This window comes from Bufo gargarizans, chromosome 3 (genome assembly GCF_014858855.1).
Source record: "Bufo gargarizans isolate SCDJY-AF-19 chromosome 3, ASM1485885v1, whole genome shotgun sequence".
NCBI classification, from domain to species: Eukaryota; Metazoa; Chordata; class Amphibia; order Anura; family Bufonidae; genus Bufo; species Bufo gargarizans.
Window position 1 is genome coordinate 397,023,065 of NC_058082.1, and position 12,310 is coordinate 397,035,374.

At 44.4% G+C, this 12,310-nt stretch overlaps 1 protein-coding gene across 3 annotated transcripts in view; it reads left to right on the plus strand.

Moving 5' to 3' along the window:
* FMOD (fibromodulin) overlaps positions 1-12,310 on the plus strand; it is a 57,550-nt gene that overhangs the window by 13,936 nt on the left and 31,304 nt on the right. For all 3 annotated transcript variants that reach the window (XM_044286774.1, XM_044286775.1, XM_044286773.1), the window contains exon 2: positions 334-1,276. In XM_044286774.1, the coding sequence (XP_044142709.1) occupies positions 343-1,276 (934 nt within the window). In that variant the 5' untranslated portion in view covers positions 334-342. The remainder of the gene's footprint in view (positions 1-333; positions 1,277-12,310) is intronic.

A 12,310-nucleotide genomic window follows, 5' to 3' on the forward strand; every position in this document is an offset into this window, starting at 1 on the left:
AAGTTGCAGTAAAACACAAAATATTGCTTATGGTCATAAATAGTGTAAATCATAAAAGAAAACATGATACAGTAGGAAGTGCTTAACTCACATTCTTTCAACTACATAATCCACAATACAAACTTTAAATATGTTATATTAAGTTTGCAAGTCCCACGTATCCTATTGATCTCTACTAATCTCACAGGTAAATTTATATTTGTCTTCTTTACATTAAGCAGGAAGTATATGCATTCCCAGTTAAAAGCATTGCAAAGTCTCAGTACAATTCTTTACATTCTGAAACACTGTAAGAATGTCTGCATCAATTAAAGCTTTTCTTTCCTCCCTAAGGTTTCCACAATGAAGTTTCTTGCCATAATTCTTATGGTCTCCCTCTGTGATGTCTCATGGACACAGTATTATGAATATGATTCTCATTGGTGGATTGCTTATTTGCACAGTCAGCAGTACAGTTATGGTCCCTCCTATGGTCCCTCCTATGATTATGATCCAGATCCCCCAAGGCCATCTGTCAGTGACTGTCCACCAGAGTGTGAATGCCCCCCAAGTTTTCCCGCTGCTTTGTATTGTGATGGACGCAACCTGAAATATTTACCTTATGTTCCTTCTCGCATTAAATATGCCTATTTCCAGAACAACCAAATTACTGCTATTCCAGATGGTGCATTTGATAATGCCACTGGACTGGTGTGGGTGGCTCTGCATGGGAATCAGATTTTAAGTGATAAAGTTGGCAGAAAGATTTTCTCCAAGCTTCGGGGGTTGGAGAGACTTTATATGCAAAACAATAATTTAACCCGCATTCCTAGTGGCTTGCCACGCTCACTCCGTGAACTACATCTCTCTGCTAATCAAATAAACCGGGTTCCTGCTAATGCCTTGGAAGGTTTGGAAAATCTAACTGCTCTGTATCTTCATGAAAACCAGATTCAAGATGTGGGACACTCAATGAGAGGTCTGAAGTCTTTGGTGCATTTGGACCTTAGCAACAATCAGCTTCGTAAACTACCAGATTCCCTTCCAGACTCTATTGAGCAGATATATTTAGAATACAATCAACTGAGTACTGTGTCAAGTGATTACTTCAAGGCTTACCCAAAATTACAATATGTTAGAATATCACATAACAGACTTACTAGTGATGGGTTGCCTGGAAACACATTTAATACCAGTAGCCTTGTGGAGCTAGACCTATCTTATAACCAACTCCACCGTATACCACCAGTTAGTACCAGCTTGCAGCATTTGTACTTGCAAGGGAACCAGATTGCAGGTGAGAAAATGATATGCTGTATATACAATACTTATGACTATGTTTTGCATGTATATGACTGCACTTTAACAAAGCTTAAAGGAATTATCCAGGAAAAAATATTTATGACTTGTCCTTAGGATAGGTCATCAGAATCAGATCTGCGGGGGTGCGACATCCGGGATCCCTGCCGATCAGCTGTTAGGGGAGACCATGAGCACTGCAGCCTCTTCCTAGGCCAGTAACATCACTGAACATCGGTCACAGGGTGAGAACAGCATCTCCCTGAAACAGCTGAGTGGAGGGGATGCTGGGACTTGGACCCCTGCTGATTTGATAATGACAGGGGGCATAACTACCATAGCGGCAGACCATGCGACTGCTATGGGGCACAGGGCAAGAGGGGGCCCAGTTTGGATCATCCCCTCTTTAACTGGGAGTGAAAACTTGGTCAGGACTCTACCCTCTAAAGGCACAACTTTTAGCAAATGAAGCAGTGTTAAAAATGGCCCAAGGGTCAGTGAAAGGGGTTTAGGCGGAAACCCTTCTGTCCTGTGTGGGGGGCCTGGTTTGATCCTTGCTATAGGGCCCTTACTTCTCTATGTACTCCACTGGATAATGATGACCTATCCAGAGGAAATAAGTTCTGCGAATTAAGTACTGTTGACCTACTTTATCCTCAGGTCATCATTATCTAATTGTTAGAGGTCTGGCTACTGGCAGCCCCACCATTTGTGTTTCATGAGGCCCTCTTGATGCTATACCAGGTATAGCAGCTGTGTTTGATTTTGCATATCAATTCACTTGAATAGGGCTAAGCTGCACAAAGGCTATGTGGACGATAGATATAACATCACAGCTCCCAAAGAAGCCACAATGATTGGTTCAACTCTGTAGCTTCTTCCAACAGCTGATTGGTGGGGGTGCCAGGCGTCATATATTGATGACCTATTCTGAGGATAGGTTATCAATATTTACAGATTTACTGACAACTCATCTGATGCTAAATTTGGGTTAAGTACGGATGTAGAAGCAGAGATAACTCAAAACCTCAAAACCTGAAGGCTTTTCAGAATATTACATGCTTCATTCAAATAAGCACAATGGGCCAGATTACTGGTTTTGTCTAAAATGTAAACCTAGGCAATCTAAAGATGCACCACAGTATGCACTATGATAAATTTGGTGTGTGGTCTTACACAAACTATTGGTTGGCTTACTTTACACCAAAATATTGTGTCAACATTTTGGATTATGTTGAAACATCTTTAAGTCAGAGGTCCATATTAAGCTGGAAAATCAAAGCAGGTGATCATTTAGGTGAATTAATTTAATATATTTGTATAATATGAGATATTACATTGTAAGACAAAAATGCACTAATTGGATGCAAAATACAACAGAATTCAGACAATGTTCTTTATACAACGTCTCCAGATTCTTGTTTTTATACCCAGTAACAATTACATTTTTTTTATAGATACAGAGGATCTGACCCACTCTTTTGTCTCTAAGGCTACTTTCACACTTGCGTTCGGGGCTCCGCTTGTGAGTTCCGTTTGAAGGCTCTCACAAGCGTCTCCCTGAACGGATCCGTCCAGCCCTAATGCATTCTGAGTGGATACGGATCCACTCAGAATGCATCAGTCTGGCACCGTTTGTCCTCCGCTCCGCTCAGCAGGCGGACACCTGAACGCTGCTTGCAGCGTTCGGGTGTCCGCCTGGCCGTGCGGAGGCAAACGGATCCGTCCAGACTTACAATGTAAGTCAATGGGGACGGATCCGTTTGAAGTTGACACAGTATGGCTCAATTTTCAAACGGATCCGTCCCCCATTGACTTTCAATGTAAAGTCAAAACGGATCCGTTTGCACTATCATGAAAAAAAAATAAAATAAAAAAAAAAAAAAAAAATTTAATTTTTTTTTTGTTCATGGTAATGCAAACGGATCCGTTCTGAACGGAGCCACCGTCTGCATTAATATGAGCGGATCCGTTCAGAACGGATCCGATCGAACGCTAGTGTGAAAGTAGCCTAAAATACATACTATGTGTATTATTTGGTTAGCTTGGGTTCCTTCTGCCAAATGCAATTGTAGCTTGCAGAAAGAAGTTCTATTCCATTAATCATATGCATAACATGATTTATAGTATATGGTTGCCTATTTTTCATAAATGCTAGTACAGCTCTGATTTTTAAACATTTTTGCATTCTGGCATCAGTATCAGTAGGGTCATTGAGAGCTGCTAACATTTATAAGTGCCTAAATGTCACAACGTTCATACTTTTTCATCACCAGCATTAACTGGCTGCATTGCTTTTCTACCACATTCTAAGGGCACTGATGCATGGATTTGAGCACGAGTACTAAATACTATTTTGTAGACGCAGCAATGTGGTAGGAGTGCTGCCCGTTTTTTGATTCTCTATATACATATAAATATATACCAGCAGTGATTATACCACACACATAAATATATACCAGCAGGGGATATACCACACACAAAAATATATACCAGCAGTGGATACACCACACATAAATATATAACAGCAGTGGATATGTACTCAGGAGCAGTGATGGCCAGTTCGCCGTGTTCGCCCGCGATCTAAAATCACAAGTCCGGCGAAGCACAGGTAAGTCCTTACCTGTGCCTGTGCCGCGAGCCGGTCTGAAACAAATGCGGTCACCCGGAGCAGGCAGTTCCGAGAACAGCCCGATGAAGGCCCCCGGTGGCTGTTCTCGGAACTGCATGCTGCCGGTGACTGCATTTCTTTCAGACCGGACTTACCTGTGCCTCGCCGGACTTGTGATTTAAGATAGCAGCCCGCCTGTGTTCGCGGGCGAACACTGGGAAATGGCCATCACTGCTCAGGAGTGCGATTCAAATTTTTAACAACTTACATATAAACGTGCAGCCAGCCAGTCGCAGGGGCAACACGTGAGGTGCACAGTGGACTGATGAGGGGCCAAATTATATAGGTAGTAATAATGAGGTAGACAGTGGTAAGATGAAACTCACAACTTTTACTTTGGATGTCTTTTAGTTGCAGTAGTATAAATATGCAGTCTCTAGATGCTACAGAGTTAATTCTGCAAATCCACTGTTTTAGGCTTGTCAGGTTTCTGGGTTTTGGAGCAGTGGGTTACTTCTACCTCAGTGTAACTTCTGGTGAGGTGGCCGGAAGCTATGGTATCCTTCACCTAAATTATCCCAAAGGTCCTTTATGCCTGGATGACAGCTTTTATCCTTTGGATGAATTTAAATCTGTCCTTCTCTCTTGTCCCTTTCTGGACTAAGACTTCTTTTTAGAGCTGAAGTGCTGGATCTGCACCTTTTCACTCTTTGATCTCCACACTGACCTGTGGTCTCAGATTTTGCAGATACATGAATGCAAAGTTATACATGACAACCTAATGCTCTAAATAATATAAAAAAAAGTTATTTTAAGCAGTGCCCACACACACACGTAGTGGGACGCTGCATACGCCCATAGTAAAATATAAGTCGACCTCGACACATTCTTGACTCAATGTTGTATCGTCCTGAAAGATATAAAAAAGGAAAATCATGCATGCATAGGGAAATAATGCCATAACTCACATTCTTGTACTTCTTGTACCTATGAATAAAATGGGTTAGGCAAGTATATCTCAGGCAACAACGAAATGCATCAAATGGGGTAACACATTATTTTCTGCATACTACTATTATACCGGCAATTAAAATAGTCCATAAGGAAGAGGAAAACACAAATAAATATCTCAGGAGGCTCACAGGGTATGAGTCCGTTCCCTGGGCACAATGGAATAGCACGGAGGCTCAGGTACGTCAAAGTCTATCTCCGGGTTGTTGTTTTTCTTGGGCATGTCCCATGCGTTGTTGAACAATTCTTCTGCACGTTAATCAAACACCTTTGGTGTTCAGTCACCCAATCAGTCTTTGGTAGGGGGTTGATTGCATCAGGCACTTGTACGCCTAAAGTGTGGTCAGCAGGTAAGGTACCTTGTCGGCCAAACATAAGGTAGTAGTGTGTATACCCAGTAGAACAATGGATAGTGTTGTTGTAGGTATACATCAACTGAGGCAATAAAGTAGGTCAATCATTTCTTGTAGCAGGTGGGACTGCTCTTAACATTTCAATAAGAGTTTGGTTCATCTTCTCACAAAGTACATTCCCTTGGGAATGGTATGCTGTGGTCCTGATTTTCTGACAATTCTGAAAAGTACATAGTTCCTTGAAAAGTTGTGATTCGTAGGCAGATCCTTGATCTGTGAGGATTCTCTCTGGACATCCATATGGTAACAAGTTTCCAGAAAGCATCTGCAGTTGTTCTTGTGGTCAAGTCTTTTACAGGCACAGCTACAACAAACTTTGTGTAGTGGTCAATTATGGTCATAGCATAGGTATAACCTGAGCTACCTGGTTCAAATTTCACATGGTCGATTGCGATTTCTAAAGGTGTTTGGCTCACAATGGCATGTAAGGGAGCTCTTTGGCCATGTTTCTTACATTTTCCAACAGCATAGGTCGAACATTCTCGATGCCACTTCTCAATATCTCCTCTCATTCCGATCCAATAAAATCTTCTTCGGATGGTGGCTTCTGTTTTCTGCATGCCAAAGTGTCCTGATTGGTCATGGTACATTTCTAAAATGATCCTTGCATAACTGAGTGGTATTAGGATCTGGTATAGATGATCCCATGTAACTGGGTCTAGAGTTCTTCTTAGTAGTAGGCATTTTTGTAGAAAGAGGTGTTTTCTATGTCTCCATAATTTGGACAACTCTAAGTCTGCACTCTTTTGGCAAATTCTTTCTGGGGTTCTTCCACTGGTGAAGAAATCTTGTAATTCTCCTAACACTCTTATTTCATTCTGTAGTTTTATCTATCTTTCGTTGTCTACATGAGATTTTGGATCCACCTGCAGTTGAGAATTGGAAACCTTTTTCCCTCTTACAGAGATGAGGTCTTGATGGGCAAAGTTGTTATACAAGGATGGCATTTCCACTTCTTCACAAATGTCTTCTTGTGAAGTAGGGTCTTCCTTGGTTGGCAGACGGGATAATGCATCCGCATTTTCGTTTACTTTTCCTGTTCTGTACTTTGCAGGAAAATTATAGTTAGCAAGGCATGAGGCCCACCTTTGCTCCAACGCTCCTAACTTGGTGGTGTTAAGATGTGCTAGTGGATTGTTATCAGTGAAGGCCACGAATGGTGTTGCAACAAGGTAGTCTTTAAATTTTTCTGTAACAGCCCACACGAGTGCGAGAAATTCCAACTTAAAGGAACTGTAGTTTTGGTCGTTCTTTTCACTACCTCTAAGAGATCTACTACCGTAGGAGATTACTCTTTCTTTTCCTTCTTTTACTTGTGACAAAACAGTAAGGCTTTTCTTACTTGCGTCTGTGTAAAGATGGAATGGCTGTTGATAATCCGGGTAACCCAAGATTGGTGGTTCAGTTAATTTCTTCTTCAGGAGCTGGAAGGCAATTTCTCTTTCAGTGTTCCATTCCACTGGTATGGGAGTCTTCTTGTATTTTTTAGGATACCCTAGCCATAGTCAGTAGAATGTTTACTGAAGGCACGGTGATGTTCTTTCACGACTTGCAATACTCCTTCTATTTGGTGTTCTGGTGTGGTGGCATCTCCCACATGAAGTTCTTTCAACCAGGTTTTTTTTAAGTTTTGGCCCTGAAGGGGGTGTTTCTTGAGATCTGTGGTCACGCTGATGATGTCTTGGAAGGTGATTTGAATCAGCTGTGCAATGGGACGGTACTTGGCTAAGGTTGCATTGTGATTACTCAAGTTGAGGAGACAAATAGGCACTTTACCTTCAGTGACGGTTACCAGGCTTCTTGCAGCTCTGACTAAAGGATAGTCTTCCAAAACAACTGGTTCCACCAAGGCTTGGTAGTCTTGACCTTGAATTCCGACTACAGCTCAGCACCATAGGATAGTTTTAGTGTTGGGCTTGAGAATCACTGGTTGATTGTCTTGGATACGGACACAGCAAATTTCTCCTCTTTCATTGGCAAATTTCTGTTGCACACTTAGCACACGGATGGTTTGTTGGATTACCTTCTTAGAAGCAAAAGAAGCAGTAGGCACTGACTGGTGTAAAGCTTCCAACATTTCAACATAGCAATTCCTAAGGACATTCATGCCTAGGACTATAGGAGGGTTGTTATTGTTTTTCTTTACTTGCACTACAATGATGCCTTGTTGGGACAGGATGGTTCTTCCTATTTGAATGGTAGGTTCCCAGTAACCCAGTATTGGTACCGGTTTGCCATTGCTGGCTATGAGACTGAGCCAGGATTCTGGTGGCTGGGTAAGTTGATTTTGGTCCCAGTATTTCTCAAATGCTGTTTGTTGTATGGTAGTAACTTGGGATCCTGTGTCAACTAGGGCAACAAAAGGAACTCCATTTATCTGGAGAGTCACTTCTGGACGGGATACATATCTTGGCATCCAATAAGGATCTTCTGGACCTACTGATCTACCTCCCGAGGGGTGGTCCCTGACCTCGGGGGTCGCCTGTTTAACTGCCAGCAGGTGGCTTCAGTGTGACCTGGTTTGTGACAGTATGTACATATAGGACACTTAGAGGTACTAGTGCGGTCAGGTGGCGTCCGCCTGAATTTCTGGAATAAGTCTCTTTGTAATCAGGAGAGAAGAGCCTTCTGGATACAGGTTTCTCATCCTCTATCAATAGTGGCTTTTCCCATTGTTCCAATTTTTTATGAACTTTCTCCAGACTTTTAGTTAGGAATTAGACTTGCTGAGGAAGGGCAGCAACTGCGTCAGGAATTGCGGCTTGAGTTGCCTGACTGACGACAGGTAAAGGTTTGACAGGGGTGACCGGCTGTGTTACGGTCACTACAGTGTATCCAACAGGTTCAACACGTTACGGTCACTACAGTGGATCCAACAGGTGAATTTTTCCCAGTATACTGATAGCTACTTCTTTAAAATCTAGGAAAGCAGCACTTGGATGCTGGGCGGCTAACATTCTTAGTTGGCTCTTTAAATTGTCTGTATTAACACCTTCAATAAACTGCTCTTTCAGGGTTTCATCCTGATTCTCTGCCTCACGGGGGTCTACTTGTACAACAGCTCTAAGGGCTTCTTGTAAACATAATGCAAAGTCTCTGAGTGACTCACCCGTTTGCTGTTTCTTACTGAAGAACCTCATCTTGACCTCGGACACGACACGTCCTGGGTTCAAAGGTGGTGTAAAGACGTTCAAATATCTATTCCAGCGTCCTCCTTTCTGAGCTTGGCTAGTATTTCACTTCTCTGAGAGCGGCTCCTTCTAACTGCACAAGAAGAATCTCCATCTGCTGTTCTGAGGATACAGGGTACAATCTGAACACAGCAACCATTTTTTCTTTAAAATCCCTTAAAGTGTGAATTTCACAGAATAACGTGGGAACCAGGGGGGCCCAAAGTAATAAGGCCTAGTTAAAGGCATTAAACTTGGTGCTGCAGCAGTTGGCATTGCGCTAGGACCGGCTGTGGCTGCCGCAGGGGGTCCACGGGGGTTAGCCTGCACATTATCCTCTTGCACAGACATGCTGACAATAGTTTGATTACAATCAGATAAGTTATTTGTGGCCTACAATACTTTTGTGTTAACGTTGCTATGGGCGACCCCTACCTTGCGGTGTATGGCCCTTTAAATGTTGATGCTGGCTAAATGCAACACTCAGGCAGCGCTTATTTGAGTTTTTTATAGTGCTCCTGGCTAGCGATGCTTCACTCTGAAGTGAAAATAATACAATACAGTCCGCAGTAGTTACTTGGGGCAGACAGGCAATGCGATGTGATCCGGCAGCTTGCCGATGTAAATCTTGCGATACCTTCAGGGATGCAAGCACGTCACACCGTCCTCCCGTGCGCAGTGTTTTCCTTTGATGAGGACACAAGCAGAGGGGGCGGCGCTGTGCTCGTATACAGGGCACGCCTCTCAGAATCCACACAGTACAGTGAGGATGGTCTTAAACCAGACAACTTTGCATAAAGGGTCGGTACACTGGTTTCCCGCTCTACAGGGGGTGTTGCCAACTTGCACAGTGATGGTGCAGTATTATTTTTTTAATCGGAGCTCCGGCGGCCATATTAGTTGAACAGTAACAGTCTATTCACTGACAGCAAGCAGTTATAGTGACACAGAAATGTGGAAATTTCTCACTTTTGACGCTGCGATTTTGATGCTGGGGATTATTATAGCACCTCCATATACTTCCCAATCAGTTTGAACAGCTCAGGACCCCAAAACAGCGCACAATAAGCAAAAGTCTCTCAATTACTCAAAGGGGCTTATTCACATGCGACAGTATCTCAAATATGGCGCAAGGGTAAATATCCTGTTCGTGACACCAATAAAAAGTTATGCAGCCAGCCAGTCGCAGGGGCAGCGTGAGGTGCACGGTGGACCGATGAGGGGCCAAATGATATAACACAGTTCATCAGTTTACTCACAGTTAGCAGATAGCCTCCCTGGGCTGGCAGCACAGTGTTGAGGTGGACAGCACGAAATCCTCCGGGGCATGCTCTGCGGTAGGAAGCATCAGCCAAGATGGTGGTTGAGGTGCCCTTGATGTTAGGGGTGCTTAGGGTGCTATTTGTGGCTGAGTCCCTTAATGGTTTTTGTCGTCACGCCAGTACCGTTAATGGTGGTACAACCATAGGTAGTAATAATGAGGTAGACAGTGGTAAGATGCAACTCACAGTTGCAGTAATACAAATATGCAGTCTCTAGATGCTACAGAGTTAATTCTGCAAATCCACTGTTTTAGGCCTCTTTCACACTTGCGTTGTCCGGATGCGGCGTGTACTCCACTTGCCGGAATTACACGCCGGATCCGGAAAAACGCAAGTGTACTGAAAGCATTTGAAGACGGATCCGTCTTCAAAATGCTTTCAGTGTTACTATGGCACCCAGGACGCTATTAAAGTCCTGGTTGCCATAGTAGGAGCGGGGAGCGGGGGAGCAGCATACTTACCATCCGTGCGGCTCCCGGGGCGCTCCAGAATGACGTCAGAGCGCCTCATGCGCATGCGATCACGTCATCCATGCTCCTGGGGCACCCTGACGTCGCTCTGGAGCGCCCCGGGAGCCGCATGGATGGTAAGTATGCTGCTCCCCCGCTCCCCACTACACTTTACCATGGCTGCCAGGACTTTAGCATCCCGGCAGCCATGGTAACCACTCTAAAAAAGCTAAACGTCGGATCCGGCAATGCGCCGAAACGACGTTTAGCTTAAGGCCGGATCCGGATCAATGCCTTTCAATGGGCATTCATTCCGGATCCGGCCTTGCGGCAAGTCTTCAGTTTTTTTGGCCGGAGCAAAAAGCGCAGCATGCTGCTGTATTTTCTCCAGCCAAAAAACGTTCCGTTCCGGAACTGAAGACATCCTGATGCATCCTGAACGGCTTTCACTCCATTCAGAATGCATTAGGATAATTCTGATCAGGATTCTTCCGGCATAGAGCCCCGACGACTGAACTCTATGCCGGAAGACAATAACGAAGGTGTGAAAGAGCCCTTAGGCTTGTCAGGTTTCTGGGTTTTGGAGCAGTGGCAGTGGCGTAGCTACAGGGGTCGCAGCGGTCGCAATTGCGACCGGGCCCCTGACCCAGGGGGGCCCACGGGCCCCCCCACCGCCTCCTATTCAAAATCCAGGCCAGGGCCCGCCCCGGGGGCAGTGTGCACGGCGCAGAGCAGGCTGTTGGCCGGGCGGCTCGCTCATGTGTCTGTCATGTCAGAGGCGCGGCCTTGAGTGAGGTCTGACTGAGGGAGGAGGAGCCGAAGGCGTGGTTTCCGCGCATCTCCGGCTCCCAGTCAGACACACTCAGAAGCAGGCGGCAGTGCGGAAGTGCGGTGGCTGGCGGTGAGGTGAGTTAACTGTCTAGTGGTGACACTGACAGTCCAGACAGTGTCTCTCTACTCTGAGTCCTGATCCACACGACCTTGAACCTGCAGCTTGTGCTCATTGTTGATGTTTTCAGTGCTCAGTGAAGCAGAAAATACCACATTGAGGCAAATAAAAGCTAAATTGCTGCCCATAAAGCCAAGGACCAAAGCAGAGCTGATTCTGTCAACGCAGCAGAGCTTGGTGTTCTCATCTAAATGAACATCATGACAATGTAACCAGCGGCTTTATATAAGAGAGCAGACAAGCTACAGTATCATAAGAAGAAGACAATCTCAACTCTGCTACATCTGCTCTTCCTACTGAGTATAAACGTAAACCGGCATAAACAAAGCAAACAAGTGCTGGTCCTTCCTGTCCTGGGATAGGGGGTGTAGTAGTGGGGACCGGCTTACGTGGCTTACTGTTTTCAGTATGCCACTGGCCTTAGAGGTGAGGACCCATTTTTGGTGACCAAATGCTACATTTTGCACCCATAAGGTACAATTTCTGGAAGGGTTAGAAAATGTGTCTGAAGGTGCTCATACCAAAGTGATGGTGGAAGTGAGGAGAAGGTGTAAGTGCCTCAAACCTCGGCCAAGTCTGTAGCAGAGGATGTGTTCATAAGAGGCCTGTGGGGAGCATTAATATCATAGAGACTTGGGAGTGCGGCTTGTATCAGCACAATGACTACCATCACATGTAACAGGAACCTCAGAGTGCAGATCGCCACCTCTGATAGAGCGCACCAAATGGACTTAATGGATCTCTTCACCCTGAAAATTACCCGATGCTTCCCTCACAAGGGGTGACCCCATCCCTAAAAGCTTCTCTGGAAGAAATGCCTCTCCAAAGAGTTCAGCAATCTGCAAAGATCATCGATCCAGTGCAAAAACTCAATAATTAAGAGAGAGAAGAGAGAGCGGCACAGAGGAATAATCTGACTAAAATGTCTTCTATCTTAAGTAGAAGCACAGGAAGCTAGAAGTGAATGTGTAATATATATATATATATATATATATATACACACAGTGCTGCCCATAATTATTCATACCCCTGGCAAATTTAGACTTAGTTACTTTTATTTAACCAGCAAGTAATTTTTTGACAGGAAATGACATAGGTGTCTCCCAA